Source organism: Pleurodeles waltl, chromosome 11, assembly GCF_031143425.1.
Source record: "Pleurodeles waltl isolate 20211129_DDA chromosome 11, aPleWal1.hap1.20221129, whole genome shotgun sequence".
Classification (NCBI taxonomy): domain Eukaryota; kingdom Metazoa; phylum Chordata; class Amphibia; order Caudata; family Salamandridae; genus Pleurodeles; species Pleurodeles waltl.
In genome coordinates this window covers 929,023,911-929,044,885 of record NC_090450.1, presented here as the reverse complement: position 1 = coordinate 929,044,885, position 20,975 = coordinate 929,023,911, and the positions used below count along the sequence as shown (strand labels likewise).

General features: G+C 45.9%; 1 protein-coding gene across 1 annotated transcript in view; it reads right to left on the bottom strand.

The window, feature by feature from the left end:
- DNAH10 (dynein axonemal heavy chain 10) overlaps positions 1–20,975 on the bottom strand; it is a 1,282,131-nt gene that overhangs the window by 1,243,877 nt on the left and 17,279 nt on the right. The window contains exons 2-3 of the mRNA XM_069215014.1: positions 9,394–9,510; positions 8,541–8,704 (exon numbers count right to left, since the gene is read on the bottom strand). Coding sequence (XP_069071115.1) covers positions 8,541–8,704; positions 9,394–9,510 — 281 coding nt within the window. The remainder of the gene's footprint in view (positions 1–8,540; positions 8,705–9,393; positions 9,511–20,975) is intronic.

Here is a 20,975-nt window from a genome sequence, read left to right as displayed (position 1 = left end):
TCCTCATTTCCCATGTCCCACTCCCATCCCTGTACCCGCGGTTAGCACCGAAGGAGTCATGCAGAGGGCTTGATGGCTAGTGCAAAAAGAAGAGGCACAAGGGGCAGCCCTGTTAAGTCCCATGGCATGTGGAAAATTAGTCAGAGACCACCCCGTTGATCTCTATGCGCGACAGCCAGATTAGAGCAGAGCACTTGGATGAAGCCACAGAAGTGAGGCCCAATTCCTGGCTTCTGTGGGACCTGTGAAAGATACTCCTAGTCCATCATATCAAATGCTTTCTCAAAATCTATTTGAAGCAGAGCCATTTGGAGCGTAAGTGGTGGCGGGCGAAGGTAACACAAAGACATCGAATGTAGTGCCTTGTGGGCATAAACCTGCCTTTATCCAGGTGTGTAAGAGTATGGAGAACTCGTCAAAGGAATGTGGCCAAGACTGTTGCAAAGATCTTAATCTCCCAGTTAATTAGGGAGATTGGGCGGTAGGCTGCTCAGTGGGTAGGCGGGGGTTATGTCTTTGGTATGACAACAATGGCTGCCATGTCAATTTCCTGCGGGAAGGAGCCGGTCTCTGATGCCACCTTGTAGAGATCAAGCAAGTGATGAGTAAAAACCTCCCTAAATTTGGCTTCAAACTCAGTAGGAAACCCGTTGGGTCTGAGAGTCTTTCCAGACGCCAAGGCCAAGATGGCAGCTCCCACTTCCTCAGTTGTTAAAGGTTGGTCTAAAGCTTGGATTTCAGTGGGTGACAGCGAAGAGAAGGGAACCTCCTCTAAAAAGTGAGAGCCTCAATCGGCCGACAGGGGGCTGTAGCATAAATGCGGCTGTAGTACTCTGCGAATATCTGGGCAATGTCACGGGTAGTACACTGAAGACAGCCTTTGCTGTCCATGAATCACCGACTTGCCTGAGGCTGGGTAGACTGCCAGTACAGCAGCTTACCTTTCTTGTCACCCCAGCAATAGGCCCTGGCCATTGAAGCATGCAAAATCTGCTTCGCTGCCTCAAGTGACAGGAGCTGGTTCTCCGTGAAGACCAGTTAGAGCTGCCGGAATGTTTAACCCTGGAGGTCAGTGGGAAGCTGCACCTCCAGACAGCAGGCACAAGCCTCTAGCTGAGTTATGTGTTGACTGCAAATCTGCTCTTTACCGCTAAGCATGCTTTTCGCATGATCCCTAATGGTGGCTTTGTCAGCCGCCCACAGGGTTCCAGCAGACTGCATAGTGCTGTTATTAACTTGGAAGTAAGCCTTCAGCTCTTCCTCAAGTGCCTGAGTGTAAGGTTCATCCTGGAGGTGCAAGGCATTAAGGCCCTCATTACAACCCTGGAGGTCAGTGTAAGAAGCATTAATACCGCCAACAAGCCGGAGGTAAAAAAAAAAAAAAGGAAATATGACCCTGGTGGTAGCCACCATCTAAGACCGCCACTTTAACACACCGACCGCCAGGGTGGTAATGGCCGCTGGGCTGGAGACTTCGATCTCCAGCCGGCGGCCGCCACAATCCCACCCTTGGAATTACGACACGGCCTACTGCCATGGTTTTCGTGCCAAATTTACCGCCACAAAAACCATGGCGGTAGGCACTATCAGTGCCAGGGAATCCCTTCCCTGGCACTGATAGGGGTCTCTCCCCCCCATCCCCATCCCCAACCCCCTCCCCCTCCCTCTCCCTCTCTCTCTCTCTCCTGCCCCCACTGCCCGACGCCCGGGACATCTTGTTTGGGGTCAAGGGCAACAAGTTTTTATGTTTACTTTGTCCTTGGGACAAGTAGGCCCAACCCTCCAGCACAAACCCTTTGGCTGCCTGTTTACAGAGAGTGGAACTCTCTGCAGTTGAGGTAATGTGATTCCAAAAGACAATGCTGTTCGAACTTGTATTTATGGTTCATTATTTGAAAGCCTTCATTATTAGGGTGAGTGCTGTAAATAAATGTTTTAAGGTCACACTTCACTACTGACGTTGGTTCCAGTACAAAAAAAAAAAAAAACGTGTATACACATGTTTGAAAAGTTTAGGCTATGAGGCTAAGTATAATGCTTCCAGAATGCTCTCTGATTAGATGCAAATGAAGTGTCATTTAGTAAAATGTGTTGATGCATGCTAGTATTTCCCAAAAATATTTCTAATGGAAAATTAGTGTAACCATTTTCAACACGATTATGGGAAGCATGAAAATAAACAAACATTGACAAAGCCAACTGATCTGACATATTTTTATAAGTCTTTTAGTTTCATCAATGCGTGTCTTGTTTTGACATGGCTTTTGTAACACTTTATTGTTGTGGGAGCTACCAGGCCCTCAACATTGTAACAAACACTGGCAAAACCCCCCCAAAAAAGTTTTTGAACTCTAAAAGCACACGTTGCCACCAGCGGCATAACAAAGGCCCCGCAGCCACCCTCCAGGGGGCCCCTTCAGCACAGCACCTGCCCTGAGTGAGCCTGGAGAGGGGGCTCCTCCATGTTCTTTGCAAAGGGGTACCCTCCAGTTTCGTTACGTCACTGATTGCCACTGTAGTTCCTGACACTGAACAAAACTACTTTGTGTGCCAATATGCTCCTTGTGGAAGAGCAGAATGCGATCACTCACAGTAAAGCCAGCCGAAAGAGAGAGAAATAGAAGTTTAATAAAAACAAAATGTCTTTGTTAACACCAGACCTAATTAGGGACCAAGACCCACATGTAGGTAGCTTTTTGCATGTCGCAAACAGCGACTTTCACTGTTTGCGACGTGCAAAAAGCACATTGCGATGCACAAACCCAGTTTTGCGATTAGGTAACCTGGTTACCGAATCGCAAAACGGGTTTGCGACTTGCAATTAGTAAGGGGTGTTCCCTTCCTAATTGCGACTCGCACTGCAATGTAGGATTGTTTTGTGACCACGGGCGCAAACCAATCGCAGTTTGCACCCATTTCAAATGGGTGCCAACACTTTCGCAAAAGGGAAGGGATCCCCATGGGACCCCTTCCCCATTGTGAATGTCACTGTAAACATTTTTTCAGAGCATACTCTCGAAAAAATTAAACAAAAACGTTTCATTTTTCGTTTTTGTTATGCATCTCGTTTTCCTTTAAGGAAAACTGGCTGCATTACAAAAAAAAAAAAAAACTGCTTTATTGAAAAGCAGTCACAGAGATGGTGGTCTGCTGTCTCCAGCAGGCCACCATCCCTGTGAGGACCGCCATTCGCGAGGGGGTCGCAAATTGCGACCCACCTCATGATTATTCATGAGGTGGGCATTTGCGAAGCCCTTGCGAATCACAGATGGTGTCAGGGACACCATCCTACATTCGGATTTGCGACTCGCAATTTGCAGGTCGCAAATCTGAACCTACCTACATGTGGCCCCAAATTCTTAAAGAAAGTCACAAAAGTGCACCCATGGTATATGTCGTACCCCTATAAAATATTTGTGAACTGTATTTTAGCATGGGTAAATACAATGTGTAGATTTGCTCATGTGAAAATCTATTGAGCATTTGCAAGTTCATTTTCCCTCCAGCCACTTTCTTCCCAACCCTGGAAGAAGTTCTAATTCTGCCATTGTCAGGAGTAAATGTCCAACCTTTCTTATTATGGGAAAATATTAGAGAGAAGCTGGTAAAAATCTTTAAAACATGCAGGTTAGTAGGTTTGTAGACTCAAAGGCATTCCAGCCCTGGAACTATTGCTTACTGCTACCTCCAGCCCCAGTATGCAGATCTGCAGAAAGGTGGCAAAATAAGGAAATTGCTACAGTAGGGATTGAAACTGCAAGTATTCAAGCCCTGCTATGGTAGTAGCCCTGGCATAATCAGAGAGGCTATTATCAGAGCTCTTACATAATGAGATTGCTGCCATAATTTGTCGCCACACTACATGGCACCAAAGGGACAAGTAGATCTTTTTACAGGACAAGTAGATCTGAGAAGCAACCTGTCCCCTGGACAAGTAGATATTTTAATAAATTCCACACCCCTGCACACCCATATACACACATGCACACTTGTATACCCACCACCACCCACGCATGCACACATACGTACCCACACACCGCAACACACACCAACATACCTTGTCACACCCATGCATTCAGAACACACAACACTCATTCATGCATGCATCCAACGCGACTTACACCCGCATGCACACGCATACTAAAACATACACCCCGCCCACACACAGACACACAGCACCCCCCTCTCCGGTCGGAGAACCCGACTTACCTACTTGCAGGGGGTCCTCCGGCTGGAGACGGTCTGCGGCGCTGTCCGCCAGCAAAACACCTCCAGGCCGTATCATTGGTTATGATACAGTCGGCAGTGTTTTGCTGGCGTGGTGGTGCTGCTGTCAGCAGCACTGCCTTACCCCCGTCCACCGCCATGACCGTCGGCGGTGTTCCACCAACATTCTGGCAGTATACCGTCAGCAGTCATGATACGCATAGACAGCTGGTAGCCCCGGCAGCGGTATGTTGTTGGCCCTGGCGGTAGTTACCGCCAACGTTGTAATGAGGGCATAAGTCTTCACATGGGGCGTGGAGCACTACTGGTTGTACTGAGGTGGAGGCGAACAGGGGAATTATTGGAGTACCCGTGCAGGAGAATCTACACCTCAGTTATCAAGAAGCAGTCGGTGGCCAGCATGAAAAAAAGATCAATGCACGAGTGAGAACAGTGTGCAGCTGAGGTGTGTGTGTATTGTTGCCTGGAGTTCCACAGACTTCAGCTGTTGCTGAGTCAGGGCGGTCATCCAGTTTGAGAGGTGTCAAGCGCCAGTTTGATGCTGCATGGAAGGGATGCTGGTGGAGTCCAACTCTGTGGTAGGGATCATATTGAAGTCACCACCTACAACAGTAAGAGCACCAGGGAGCGCCATTGTTACCCTCCGTGAGCGCAGTTAAGAAGATGTCTAGGGCTGCAGGAGGAACATAAAGACACAGGTGATTAATTGCCCTCGGCGTTTCCAGTAAGGGCAAGGTAGCGTGCCCTTGGGGTCGAGCACTGTTTGAGTAACAGTCATGGGAAAGGATTGGTACAAGAGGATCACGACTCCACGGGATGCCCTAGCATACCCAGAGTGGTAAACTCTATCAAAACCTTGATGCAGCAGTAATGGGCAGTGCTTGCCCATTAGATGCATCTTTTGGAGCATCAGGACAGAGGGGAGGAACCGGCAAGCGTAACACAGGACAGTGGTGCATTTCATGGTATCCAGTAGGCCATTAACGTTCCATGACATAATGTGAAATGCCATCATGCAAGAGTAAGAGAATGAAGCGGAGTTGGGCAGACAGGATCCACCAGGGATGCTCCAGGGGTAATGTAGTAGTGTACCTACGGTTGCATGCAAAGTGGTGTGACGCAGCAATACATCGGAGTGTGATGATAAATAACCAGAAAACAAACCCATGAACATACAAGAAAGGAAACCCTTCCCTACTATCAGGTCTCCACCTCATACTTCATCCCAGAAGCATCTGTTGCCCCTAAGCTTCCAACTAAATCTAAAACCAACATGTAGATAGGTGTGGAGTGGTGGACCCCCACCCCCCATTGGTGAAGGATTTATGACATCCAGCAGTCAACGGTAAAACAAACTGAAAAATGTGAATAAAGGTCCCCTTTTTTGGTGGAGAGGTTATATTTGTCAATGCATCACAGTGTGGGGTTCAAGGACTGCTTGGAGCCAGCTGCAGGTGAGGGTAGGGTGGCCCCTGCAGTTATCCTTCCTCCTGGTCTGATATTCGATTGACAACTTTATTGTTTGGCGGCAGGCCCGAGTCTCGAGTTGTGGGCTCCAATGCATCAGAACTTGGGGAGGGCAAGCCTGCCCTTGTGTTGCCGCATCCCTGGTAGGAGGGAGTCTGAACTTTCTTCTGCTTCCGGGCAGTACCCACGTTGGCTGTTGTGGGGACCACTTTAGCGGGGGTAAGTGTCCCAGACGATGGAGTTGCTTCCCGTCAGTAACCCATTCCAAAGCAGTCTCTGGGATGTCATAGAAGTGTGTCTTATTGGTGTAGTTGACTTTGAGATGTGCCGGGAACATGTAGGATAGATTGAGAGCCTTGAGCTTCTCTTAAACCTCAGCGTAAGAGCGCCGTTGTGCCTGCACCTCTTTAGTATAGTCTGGAAAGATGAGGATCTTGAATTCCTGATGTCTCAAGTCCAGAAGGGGCCGGGCTTCTCTCAGGAAGAGTCCATCTCTTTAAATTTGAGAATGTAGGCAATCATGGGTCTGTGCAGGGCTCCAGGAGGAGGTTTAGGCATTAGAGCCCTATGAGCTCTTTCAATGATGGACCAACGTGGGAGTTTGTCAGATGGCATCCAGATTTAATCCAGTGTCCCAGGAACGTGGCAACCTGCGTCGGCTCCGTGCCCTCTAGAAACCCCACAAATCTAAGGTTATTGTTTCTCAACTGATTTTCCACATCTTTTGCATGATGGTGAAGTTCAGCCGTCCAAGAGAGAAGGCGGGAGACCTTTGCTTTCAAGTCGGACACCTCGTCCTCAACAGTGGAAAGACTGCCCTCAGCCTGAGTGAGTATACCTGTGGCATTGCGTAAATCAAGAGTACCACATCAACGTGAACCTCGCCGATATTAGTCTTGACTGTGGTTTGGGATGCATGAATAGCCTGCTGGACTTGTTGGGCATCACCTTATCTGTTGTGGCCCTTCCTGCTGGTCCAGGACCTGTGGTCTACTGGTCGATATGCGACTGTGAGGAGTGCGAGCAGGTACTCTTGTCCTTCCCCATATTGGTGTTGGGGTGTAGAAGAATCTGGCAAACCAGGGTCCAGCCCGCTTGTCGCTAGTCACGCGACAGCTCAAGCAGCCAGGCACTAGCAAGAAGCAACTATTCAGCAGTGGGGGCCGAAGCAGCAGGAGGAGGAGGCCGATAGGCTGGGAGCACCTGAGCAAGGTTGAGCAGATCTTCCAAGTCGCCTCCCCAAGCAACAGGTACTTTCCCCTCAAGACGATGGAGTGATTTTCTGCAACAAGGCAGGCAGCCTCAGTGTTCACATAAGGTCTTAAAACTCCACTTCAGACAACTGCTGCCTCTCCTCAGTTGTCACCTCATTCTGGTCGACCAGGGGTCATGTAGGGCACAGTGACCAGGTGCGGCGAATTGCCTGCGCAAGGCAATGAGCTTTTTGGTTCTCCCTGGTAGCTCAGATTTTTAAGAAGTTATGGTGTCCAGAGACCCTCCTCCTCGTTCGGCAGTTGCTGCAGTCTCCGTACTGGCAGGGGGGGGCCATTATCACATCTTAGGTGTCCCCCTTTAAGTGGCAAATATATATGCGGCAGCAGCAGAGGAACTTCCTTGCCCAAAGCCAAAAGCGAGGCCCCTCAACAAAGGGAGGAGGCCTTGTAGCGGAGCCTCGGGCGTCAGCAGGGTCTATAGGACTTTCCACAACTGGGTGGTGGGAAAGAGAAACCAAGCAGTCCAGGGAAGGGGCTGGCAACCTCCACTAGTGCCATTCATGAGTGGCCCACCACGAGGCAGGCGCTGCAGCTCGAAACTCCAGCCCATGCCAACTAAACTCACTGTTTCGGCATTCCGATCTACATCAATGCGGTGTCCGGGGCCTCCAGGCAGGTCACCAGGCCAGAGTGCAGGCGCAGCTCACCCTCTCCATTGTAGCCCGCCCTACCTGGGCGTTAGTTCCTTCGCCATGCCGCAGCCACCATCTTGACGTGGGCCGGGACCTGGCAGTCTCCAGGTCTGGTCTCAAGCAGTGCCTGGTTTTCCCGATTCAAGGGCAGCGGACCAGGATTCAGTGGCGCTTCAGCGATGGGTAATAAGTCAGGAGACCTTTACCGTGGACAGTGGATTGCAGACAGTAGATGGCGGCAGATGACAGAGCAGTCCAAAACACTCTCAGAGTGTGACCGCCATCTTGACACCTAAGCCACGTCTTCCCATGCCCAGGGATTTTAGGAGTCATTTATCTGTCATAATGTCTGTAGTTATCTGCCACATATGTGCAGATTTGCACGTTTTCTAGCGCCTTTCCTGTTACAAGCGATTGACCTGAGCATTTGTTTGTGACTCCAAAGACATGATGCTTTTTTGCATGGAGCCCAGGGTATTCTTGCACTGTTTCTGGTTACATTTCAACCAACCACTGCTTTGTTCAACTGTCTACTAGTCAATTGCTAACTGAGACATTTTTGGATTGAGATTTAACCAACAGATGCAGTCTAATGAAAATAAACTACCAATTCATAAGGCTCTGTGTATAACTTAAAGTTAACTAGTAGTGGAAGATCTTACAATGTATGCAGATAGTGCTAATTCCAGAATTTACACCAGCACAGTGATAGTAAGGTGCAAGAATTTACACCAGTGTATTTTCCTCCATAGTTAACGCTAACTGTAAAAAAACTGAGGACTTTCTAATACCACCCAAATCTAAATTGCATGCTTTTAGTTAGTGTTCTGCCTTTTCTGTTATTAAAAAGTGTTACATTGCCCTTGCAGAGAGGTTCACACTTTCTTTAGATCTTTATACATTTTTGTAGAAATGTGAGCACGTAAGTAAGAGTATTTACAGTCAATGGCATTTGATCCATTTCTTCCTCAGATTGGATGTCCTCCAAAGCATCTGCAGCACCTGCGGACTTTGATGAAGACACTACATCTGTAGTTGGTACATCACTTCCTTGTTGTTCTGAGGATGGCGCTAATTTTTTTTCTTTTTCATTCTCATCTTTTTCTGAAAAAGATATTAAAAAATGAATGTTGACAGTATTTCAAAGCCTACAGAATGTTACTAAAAAAGGCAACAATCAACCTATGTCAAAGAAAGAGCAAGTAGGGCAGCTACTAGACTGAAAGAAAGTAGAGTTGTCTAGCTTGTAGGACTGCTGTAAGCACATGTGATAGCAGCATTCATATTATAATCTAAAATACAATATAATGCAATTTAGTATTAATTACATGATATCCAGAAAATACCACATCAACATGTACTACAGCAGTTCAAGTGCTAACCAGCAAATATCCATTTGGGAATCTATGAATGAGGCATCTATTTTTCTATTAATATATTTCTTGCAAAAGTGTTATATTTTGGCAAGAAACATCTGAATTAATCTGTCTATTATCAAGATATGAGGAGAGCCATATGAGGATTACACAAAACATAATTTAAAAATATAAAATTAGAGGAGGCAATGGCCAAATTCTATGGACAAAAACTTTGTTTAGGCAAAGTTGACGGGTACAGGGAGGTCAAAATGGCAATCCTCCTCCTAACCTTTCATGCAAACCACATAGGAAAATGTCTCAGCCACCCACATACAAAAAAAGTGGACCAAAAAAAAAAAAAAAAGAGTAAAAAATACTGCGTCTACCATGAGTGTCCTAGGACTGCCTTTTGCGATACGTTGGGGCTGTGCTTACTTTCATCTGATGATCCAACAGCATTTTCATTAGGCAACTCTTCAGATTCCTGGGTAGGGTTGATCTCTTTATTTTCTTCATCTGTAATAGTATCGTCTTTTGTGTATTTCTCTGGCTCTTTAAAAACACAAATAAAACTAATTTATAAACGTAGAACTGAAAAAGATGGTTGCGAACTAATACACGATTTTGATTTCACCAGATCAACTTTGCTCATGAGTGTGGAACAGACAAAACCCGTAACAGGCACTGAAGTGATTTTTTCAATTACAATCCAGCCCACAAAGCAATTCGAGAATAGATAGTATCCTGCTGGACAAGAGACTACTGCCACAGCTTGGGAAAGTAGATTGCTCTCTTTCTTTGTGGATTGGACACAGAGGGCGAGGAATGGAGGGGGCATGTGGTGGCTCAGCAACACCCTACTAAAAGATACCATAACTTTGAAATGCATAGGGCACTGCATTAAAAATACCTTTATCTGAATGATTATGATGAGGTAAGTAAGGCCATACTTTGGGATGCGCTAAAAGGGATTGATGTTGGAAAATTTATTGCATAGGAAATTATCTTATGAATTTGAGACATGCTCTGCTAAAGATATTGAGTAGAGAACTTACTGAGGCCAGCATAAGTGAACATTATCACTAAATGTGTGGCGGAGGGTTACTGTCCAGGGAGAGCATATAAAAACCTTAGAAATGGACATAGTGAACTATCTCCTGGAGCAGCTAGACTAGAGATTCTGTGAGGAAGGGAATAAGGAGGGCAGGTTATTAGCTAACAAGCTACAAGCCGGACAGGCTTGAAGCAAAACATTTAACAGAAATAAAGTTCATCAATGGGATAATTTAGGAGGGAGGAGGAAACAGCAGCAGTGCCTAATTTGTGCATGTTGTTTCCGGTGCAGAGCACCAGCACTTATTTTTGAGGGCCGGCACTTATTTTTCTGCCTCAAGCATTTACTGTGGGCGAAAGACACATGGGAAAGATGGAGGAAGAGAAAGAAGAAAAAACATCACAATGGGAGAAAGCAGAAAGCTGCAACAGTGAGCTGAAGGGGCAGGGAGTGGCTTTAAATGGGTTGAAGAGGCCCGAGATGGCTTCATGATTATGCTGACTTAGTATTCCATGGTGCACATTTAATTGCAGCAGCTGCATTCGGAGGAGGACTTTGGGCACCATTACTTTTTTATTTACAAACTAAGCACTAAACCGCAGTGATGTCTGCACAATTCTAAAGCTTCCTATACACCGCATAGCCTACGAGAATAGAGTTAGGCATGAATATTTACACACAGCTAAGTTCCCATGGCTATTTAAACAAAAGAAGGAATGATTAGACACCCACATATCCGACGAGAAAGCCTTTATGGCTTACAGAAGCCTCAAAAGTACAAAAGGACCTGGACAGACTTTCGCCAAGCTAGCCTGGCTGATGAGGGGTGAAACCCCGAAACCGGTCGCGATTTACCGCGGGACGCCGGCACATTTTCATTAACTTTAAACACCGAACAAGATTTCTATCCTCAATTGTGACAATTTAATGTCAGAAGTTTTTTGCATATTGTTCCGAATTGGCCTTGAGAAAGCCCTCGCTTACTCGCTCAAGGGGCGAAACACGTGTTGGCTGTTATACCATCGTACAACTCTACTTGACCTCTTTTCCAACTCTCCGGACTGGATTGTCAAATTTGCTGATTAGTGAAGCACTCCTTATTTTCAACTTCGCTTTTTGAACCAAATTCTCTTGTAACTGAATCAACTGTTATACTACCGCACAACTCTACCTGACCTCTTTTCCAACTCTTCGGACTGGATTATTATTCTTACTGATTAGTGAAGCATTCCTTATTTTCAATTTTGCTCTTTGAACTAAATTTCTTTGTAACTGAATAAATAATTTTTTGAAGCATTCTGCCAATGATCTGTCATAAATTTACTATGTGGGAAGTCACCTTTTCATTAATTCAAGACTTTCGCCAAGCATTTACAAAACATTTGCGCCAGCCTGTTTAAAAAGGTGTTCAAGAACATGACAGAAGAAACAACTTCTCCAATAGTTAAACGCAATAAAGGCCCAATGGACTGTGCCCCTTATAGCCCCAGATAAGTATTTAGTGTATAGGCTAAGCTTATGACTAAAATCTTGGCAATAGCCTTCAAGCGCATATACCACAAATAACATAACTGGACCAGGAGGGTTTTTACTGTGGTGAGGTAAGAAGCAGCAACACTGAGAAGGAACCAACTGGCATTACATGTAGTAGCACCAGGAAGGCAGTGATGCTATTGCTGGATGGGGAAAAGTGTTAGATAGAGTGAACTGTGCATCTCTGCGGGATGCTCTATGGGCGATTGGGTTGGGTGAGCACTTTCTAAATAGCCCTCTTGCTAACTAGCACAGCCACAATTTTATTTAGTATAAATAGGGTCCTCCTAGACTAAGGGCTTGATTTAGAGTTTGGCGGACGGTTACTCCGTCACAAACGTGACAGATATCCAGTCCGCCTTATTAGGATTCCCATAGAATATAATAGGATATCTGTCACATTTGTGACAGAGTAACATCATCCCCCAAACTCTAGAGCAGGCCCTATGTTTCCATTGTAGGGGCATGTGGTAGGCTTGGCGGTACAAAGGACTCTGGGCCGTATATATGTGTGAAAAGTAAAGGTTTTTATTTGTTTTTATAATGATGAAGTGGGAAAAAGAATGTTCGTATAGGGCAGCAACAAAAATGTCTGTTAGGAACAGTTCCACATAAGTTCTCCTTGTCTTAATTGTCTCTGTCTTTTCTTCTCCTTTAGGTGTCTTTCGGATTATTGGGTGGCGTCTCTTCCTCCAGTGGGACCGGAAAAACAAGAACACAGGAGCAAACAAAAAGGTAAGTGGTTTTGTGGGGCTCTGGTACTGTTTAGTAGGGGAACGTGCAGGGGGTAGAAAAAAAGAGAGTGGTGTTTTTATGGGTGAACAGGTATAGGCGTAGACCGGATGGTGAGGGAGTGGTGGGGATTTCTCTGAGGCATTTGTGTCAAGCTGTTTTTAGTGCTCAGCCCAAGATTTCGTCCTCCGTGACTCTGTCCCCTGTGACCCCCCCCTGTCTCAACCCCCACCCTCTCCTCCTTTCTACTACCCCCCTGTTCTTAATGTTAGATACAGAGTGCCTCCACCCCCGTAGCAAGGATCGTACCTTGTGAAGCCACGACCCTCTGGGGTCGTGGCGGGAACTGCTGTCGTCCGTATCCTGATTTCCTGGTTCGTCGTGGTTCTGGCTTGCCGTCTTCTCCTCTCCTCCGGCCTCTGCATCTTCCTCTTGCCGTCTTTTCTCTTCGGTCTGCGGTAGCTGTGTCTCTCCAGGGAACTCCTCCTTCCCTTCCGTGAAGTCCTTCGTCCGTTTTAACTCCGACACCCGGAAATCCGGTGTCGGCGATTCTCGTGGCGTTCGTGCGTTTCCATGGAAACGCCCCAGGGCTCCAGACGAGGCGTGCGAAAGGCGCCAGTCCGCAGAGTCGGAAGACGAGGTAGACGAGACCCGTCTGCAGGGCACAAAGCAAGTCTGCCCGCTCTCTACAATCATGTTTGCTCTGTCCCTACAGCCTCTCACCCAACACATTGAGGCAAAGGGAGAGAAGCTGGGACTTGACAAACTCAATTCATCATATAATGACATTCCTGTTGTGATAAGTAGTGTTGAGGAATTCTTGCTGGAATTGCCAACAACTACAATGTTATCAGTGAACATGATGTCTCTAGCCGAGGTGCCACCCCTTTAAGTGATAGCTTAGTGTGGCCTGTTACTTGGAGTGAGCTTCCACACTGCATGCAATGAGAGAAAGAAACATCATACACCTCTGCATGTTCAACACAGACCTGGCAAACTAGAAGCACCAGATGCTATTCCGGGTCAGAAGTATTGCAGCCTTAAAAGGGTTTAATAGTGCCAATTAATATTTGGCGGACAAAGGATTAGAAGTCAGGGTGACAGAGGACTTTACTCCATCTCCTTGACTGCACTTCCACCTGCCAAATTATGAAATGACCACCAAGCTGGCAGTCATTTCTTAAAGCGTTGCCAGGAAATGGCATCACTGCTGTTCCTGTCAATGATTTTGCAGTTTGAGACATGTTTGACGGTTTTCTTTTTTATTTTCAAAAGAAAATCCCAAAGCAGGATTTTATTTTGGAAAAAACAAAAAAAACAATGCTCCCATCATAGAAAACCTCTCGTATGGTGAGTTAAGCATTTTGTAGTTTCATTGCCCAAAGCTTTCCTGGAGAGGATGAGGGGCATTACAATAGAAACTCTCAGGTGAGAGACCCTGTGTGCCAGTTGCACCTATCATAACTAGAGTGTTGACTAACTGGGAAGGGCACCAATGAGAGCCTTGCTGCATTAACCTAGTTAATTAACCCGCCCCCCAGACACAGCCCCCACTTTTGGTGGCAAGTCCGGAGGAGATAATGAGAAAAACATGGAGGAGTCACCCTCCAGCCAGGACAGCCCCTAAAGTGTCTTGAGCTGGGGTGACCCCTGCCTTAGAAAATCCTCCATCTTGCTTTGGAGGATTCCCCCAAAAGGATTAGGGATGTGCCCCCCCTCCCCACAGGGAGGAGGCACAAGAAGGGTGTAGCCACCCTCAGGGACAGTAGCCATTGGCTACTGCCCTCTAGCCCTAAACACACCCCTAAATTGAGTATTTAGGGGCGACCCTGGACCCAGGAAAACAGATTCCTGATGACCTGAACAAGAAGGACTGCTGACCTGAAAGCCCCACAGAGACAACGGAGATGACAACTGACTTGTCCCCAGCCCACCCGGCCTGTCTCCAGACTCAAAGAACCTGCAACAGCGACGCATGCAGCGGGACCAGTGACCTCTGCCGACTCAGAGGACTGCCCTGCAACCCAAAGGACCAAGTAACTCCCATGGACAGCGGCTCTGTCTAAACTACAAAGAACTCCAGCCTCACTCCAGAAGCGTGAGTCCCAACAATCTGCACCCGACACCCCCGGCTCGTGTCCAGAAGAACCAACACTGCAGCGAGGACCCCCAGGCGACTCCGAGGACATGGACACCCTGAGTTGACCTCCCTGCACCCCCACGGCGACGCCTGCAGAGAGAATCCAGAGGCTCCCCCTGACCGCGACTGCTCTGTAACAAAGAACCCGATGCCTGGAAGAAGCACTGCACCCGCAGCCCCCAGGCCCGAGAGAAACCAACTACCTGTGCAGGAGTGACCAGCAGACGGCCCTCATCATTGCCCAGTCAGTGGCTGGCCCAAAAATCCCCCCTGTGCCTTGCCTGCATCGCCAGAGTGACCCCCGGGTCTCTCCATTGATTTCTATCTGAAACCCAACACCTACTTTGCACACTGCACCCCGCGCCCCTGTGTATTTTGTAGGGTGTATTTTGTGTACCTGTTTGTGACCCCCCCAACGGTGGGCTGCCTGTGTCCCGGAGAATGAACTTTTAAGTGCTTTACTTACTTGCTAACTTGTACTTACCTCCACAAGGAACTGTTGATTTTTGCAGTGTCCACTTTTAAAATAGCTTATTGCCATGTTTGCCAAACCTGTGTACATTACTGTTTTAATTCAAAGTTCCATAATTCTGAATCTTGTGGTTCTAAAATAAATTAAGAAAAGAATATGTTTCTATATAAAAACCTGCTGGCCTGGAGTTAGGTCTGTGAGTGTGTGTTCTCATTTATTGCCTGTGTGTGTACAACATTAACACTACCCTCTGATAGGCCTACTGCTCGACCACACTACCACACATAGAGCATTAGTATTATCTATTATTGCCACTATCAACCTCTAAGGGGAACCCATGGACTCTGTGCACACTATCTTTCACTTTGAGATAGTATATACCAAGCCAACTTCCTACACAAATCCCTTGCTTATGCCTTGCTGAAACTAGTTCTACCAGTTCTGAGGCTGCTGGCACTAAAGTGTCAGTGAGAACCTTTTTAGGACTCACTCTAGGATGAAGACCTTGTAAACAAAAGAACAGTAACACACCAATAGCACTATTTCGGCTATTGTAGGCAAACTCTGCGTAGGGCAACAAGGAAACCCAGTTACAACATGTGGCCTTTCAAAAACATTGTGAAAACTGTTCCAGGGTCCGGCTGGTGTTTCTAATAAGGCCACTAGTCTGGAAATTGAATTCTAAAGATGAGGCTCTAGAAATTCCAAGAGGTTAGCAATCAGCTTTCCAAAATGTTGAGAGAGATTGTGGGCCTCTAACCAAAATGAATATAGATGGTGGGCCATGTAGACAAAAGGTATCTTTAATGAATCGTTGGATCATCACTGGTGCTGCAAGAACTTTCATAAATGTTGGAAGAGCACCATTTTAGAAACTGCATCAACAATCACCAGAAAAATCTGTTGAGATGGTGTGCAATGGGAGCAACTAGCAGAGGATGAAGAAGGCTGCAAGTTTTAGGTTGAGAAGGCCTATACTGAACACATATGGAACAAGAAAAAAAAAAAACATTACTTCACAATTTTCACTACTGTAGGCCACCAGATAGATCGAAGGATTAGGTCCACAGTATTCTTCCTGCCGAAATGGTTCGCAGCAAAGGAATCATGGCATAAGTTTGGGACCAATCTTTGTAATTCTGGTACAAGAACAACTAGGGCCTTCTTGAAAAAATATAGTTCACCTTGTTTTCTGACTTTAAGGTTTTTCCATATTTCTTTACATTATTTCTGATTCAAATATAGGTGAGCTTGTTAAACTCTGTCCAAAAAAGAAGTAGCAAAATAAATTATTCTTCCAGGAGTCAGAGTGGATAAACCTCAGTTTGAGTGGAATCTCAATGAGAGAGTGCATCTGCAAGAAATTTACAGGACCCTGGAATATAAGTGACCACAAAATCAAATTGAGAAAAAAAATATGCCGGACAGGGTTGTCAGTGGTTCCAACACCAAAATACCTGCAACAACTGAAGTTTTCAATGGTCTATCCTGATCGCAAATGGAAGATAGGGACCTTGAAGATGTCTCCACTCTAAACAGGCTTTTCAATGGCTAATTTCCTTTCTATCACCGAATAGTTTTGCTCGGAGGGTGACAGGGTTCTCCAATGGTAAAATATTGGATGTTCCAAACCATTGTCTTTTTGCTGTTGCAGTAATAACTTCCAAGAACTCTTTCAATTAAAAAATGTCTTTAGGGGATCTGGCTGTCTAAGTACCAGGGCTGTAGTGAAGGATTTTCTTAACGGTTGAAATGCATATTCAGCCAGACCATCGCAAAGAACTCAGATGAGTACATTTTCCTTCTTTAATAGCCAGGAGATATTGCAGAAATGATCTGAGATGTTATAGGTGAAATGTCTATAAACATTGGCAAATCCCCAAAAGCTTTGGGACTGAAGAACGGGGTGGCCTGCTGGTCACTGCTTTTATCTTTCTAGGATCAGTGGAAAGGTCCTGGGCAGAAATTATAAATTCAAAGTATTCCACGTCAGTCTGCTCAAACAAGCACTTCTCTGGTGTACATGTCAAGGAATGGTTTTGTAACTGCTGTAAGACCTCACGGAGATGTTGGTGATGCTCTTCCAGGGATCTGGAAAAGATTAAAATTCTGTCCAGGTGGACTATGACTTTTAGATTCAATAGGTCTAAGAAGAAACTATTCCTAAAGCACTGGAAGATGGAAGGGGCATTGCTCAGGCCAAAGGCCATCACTTGATACTCAAAATGTTCATATGGAGACCAAAACGCTGTTTTCTAGTCATCTCCTGCTCTTTTTCTTAATAAATGGCCTGCTTCTATAAGGTAGAGTTTGGAGTAGACGTTGGCCCCCCCTCGCAGATTCGAGAAGGTCTTTGATTAACACCAAGGGATACCGATCATTGCTCATGATTCTTGTTCAGGCCTCTAAAATCAATAAGTCTTAAGTCATTTAACTTCTTGTTCATAAAATAAAAGGAGCCCCCACAGAAGATGTTGATGGAACAATAAGACCATTCTCAAGGTCTTTGTCAAAATATTGGCTCAACACTTTGTTTTCAGACTCTGAGAGTAAACAGATATTACTATAAGGAATTTCAGATCCTGGTTCCAAGTTTATGGTGCAATCACAATTTTAATGCAGAGGCAATGTCCTAGCCTTGAATTCCCAAACACATCATTAAAGTCATGATATTATTCACAAACGTAGAACAGATTAGCAACTATAGGCTTGGACTACCTAAAGGTGGTTCGACATCCAAGATCTTGAGTTTCCCTATGGCCTGGGCTCATTTCTTTCCTAAAGCCTTCAGAGGTCTAATTGGACAATGACAAAGCAAATAAACACGCTCTCTGTAAAATAGGCAGAGCACTTTTAACCTCCCTCTTGGTCTCTCCTCTTTGAGCAAAGGACTTCTGATTATTCCTATTTGCATAGGTTCTTCGGTATTGATCTAGAAGTAGAACTCTTAGGCATCCTAGGAGGAATGGCTGAGGGTAGGGGCCGAAACCCTTTAATTTCCTTCTTTCTCTTATTTAAGCGATGTTCAATGTATAATGCAGACTCAAACACTTCATTTAAAGATGTGGGGCAAGCAACATAGGTTAGTTCATCCTTATATTATGTGTATTTTTAAAGCACACTATCAATTGTGAGATTATTCTTAAACTCTTCTTTCAGCCCTTTGTAGAACAAGGTCAATAAGGTTCACTCTACCTAAGATGTTTCTGCAGCTAAACGCTTGAAACATGCTATGTACAACAGTACCTCTTGAGGGCCCTGGTGAATCTGACAAAAGGCCTCGTCAGGAGAACTTTGCAAATCTGTCCTTTCAAACATACTGCACAAGGCCAATAGGAAGACAGAATTCAGGCTGAGATCAGTGCCAGTGGTGCAAGCTTGTTTCCTCTTTCCCCACTACAGTGTCTGGGTTCCCTCTTTCCAGTTTCAGGAATGAGAGCAATACACTTCCACTGTCTGGGAATGTAACCTCACCTTCATCTTGTGCACATTTTGGGTTGCCAAAATAGAGCCCACAGTTTTCTGCCACTCCCATGCCTATCCACATGGTTGGGTTCTTGGTGGTAGAATTCTGGTTTATCGGTTAGCCATAGAACTTTACACAAGTGGAACAGTGGGCCTCCACTTTTGTGACAGAGTTATTAAGGTCTTGTCACACTGTGATTGCTACAAACCACGGCAGAGACAATCCTTGGCGTGGATTGAGAGAAGAAGGCGTTGATGCACGGAGATTGTCAGGAGGAGAGAGAGTGCAGCGACATCGAGGACAGACGAGGAGGATGCGGCAGGAGAGAAGAACAAATCGAGACACGACATCCACAGAGAACAGGATGACCACTGTTACAGCACTTCCCCCAAGTCCAGCAGTCCAGGAGAGGAGATGCTCTGGCTTCAGACACCACGACCCAGAAGGGCCCTGGTTTCATGCACCTACCTGCTTGGCAACTGTTCTCTCTAAAGGAATGGTAGGGTGGCCTATGGTCATCACAATAGGATTGCTTGGGGGAATAGGGAGCACATGTGTTATATCAGGCACCACTTGGTACATAAGCCTGGTGACAGCACATTAGCGTTACATTCATACCAGCCAGTAGCATTTTAATATATTTTTATATATGGTTTGTTTTGAGGGCCACCATAAGTCTCATCTGTGGCTACGAACAGATGAAGAGTGAATGGGGAAGTGGTGAAGAGGGAACAGATTCCAGGATACTAAACCCCATAGACAAGAGAGGAGTTGCCAACAGAATACTGTGTAACCCAGAAAGCAAAGAAAGAGTGCTAACAGAATCACTCAAGGCTGGTGTAAAAAATTATTAACGCCTACCTTTGACTGTGAGTGTTACTTTAAGGGGTGGGGTGACCACAATCCTGTTTTAACAACCATCAGCTCCTTCTTCCTGGCCAGTGTACTGGGGCATAAATTAGGAAAACGGAGAAGGTAAGTATTCTACTAACACCGCTGTTGCATGTGCACAACCTTCCTCAACACTAACTCTCCATCATGACCATCACTGAACGGTCCACTTCACACTCATCTCTTCCTTCTCTTGAAGTGGGGTACAGATGTGCACAGGGATCATTCCTCCATGTGAACCCAGCAGGAATCCCACCAGCTCTTCTGTAGACCCTGTGAGCAATGTTGTTGTAAGTGAAAAAGGAATCTCCAGCACTCCAAGATGGGCTTTACTCTTCATGTTGTCCAACATCTCACTTCCAGCTTCATCAGTCTTCAGACCATGCAGTATCTAAACAATGTCAACTCGTCTGGGGCCCTTGCCCCGGTATTCCTTTGGCTGCAAGGTGAAGGTCAAAGAAACAGATTTTATTCTATCGTCTCACTCAGAGAGTATTCCGCTCCATTTTCTAATCTAATTGCTTTATCTGTGGGTCAAAGTAAATTCTGCTAGCCCACTGATAAATCATGCTTTCCAAAAATCTTCATGCCCTCATGTCAGTCATTTCTCAAGAGGTGCATGGGGAGGGGGCTAAAAAGGTCATAGTTTGTCCTCCTCATCCTGTACAGGAATGTCTCAGTGGGATCCAAAGATGGTATCAAGGGTACGGATGAGGAAGTCAACTACATTAGAAGCAGACAAGGAGAGTGGAGTATTTTCTGGCAACAAGTCCTGGAGCCAGACCCGCTGACAGCCCTCACTTTAAAGGGTGAGTAAAAACAGGAAGAGATCTGACCTGAATGTAGCAGGTGTGGGCTCCAAATTTCACCGGTTAGCTGCGCACAGGATCTGTCCATTCTCAAATCCCCTAAGACCTGTCTCCACCATCTAGGTCATGGAGACTTGCCAGCAGCCTGACGTCCAACGTGGTTTTCACAGTCAACCAGGATCTCCAAGGGATCCTTCTGCACATTTTTCAGTGCGACCTAATCCGCACCCATGTCCAGTAGAGGAGAGAAAGGGATCCTAATTCTTTAAGTCAGTTGCTGCATCAGTGGTTCTACAATATTGTTCCAGGCTTTCTTATGTACACAATGGATTGGCCAGTACAAGAACAGTTTGTGAGAGCCCCAGGAGTTTGTGACCACCATGAAAATACATTTCTGGGAAAGATTTTGGAGTTGTGCTAAATGCAGTTTAGCTTTGAGGTTTGCCAAAGTGGTCCCTGTGAGAAAGTAGCCTCTTTCTAGCCTTGTTACCCCCACTTTTGTCCTGTTTGTGAGTGTATGTCAGAGTGTTTTCACTGTCTCACTGGGATCCTGCTAGCCAGGGCCCAGTGCTCATAGTGAAAACCGATGTTTTCAGTATGTTTGTTATGTGTCACTGGGACCCTGCTAGCCAGGACCCCAGTGCTCATAAGTTTGTGACCTATATGTATGTGTTCCCTGTGGGATGCCTAACTGTCTCACTGAGGCTCTGCTAACCAGAACCTCAGTGGTTATGCTCTCTCTTTACAATTTGTCACTAACAGGCTAGTGACCAATTTCACCAATTCACATTGGCATACTGGAACACCCTTATAATTCCCTAGTATATGGTACTAAGGTACCCAGGGTATTGGGGTTCCAGGAGATCCCTATGGGCTGCAGCATTTCTTTTGCCACCCATAGGGAGCTCTGACAATTCTTA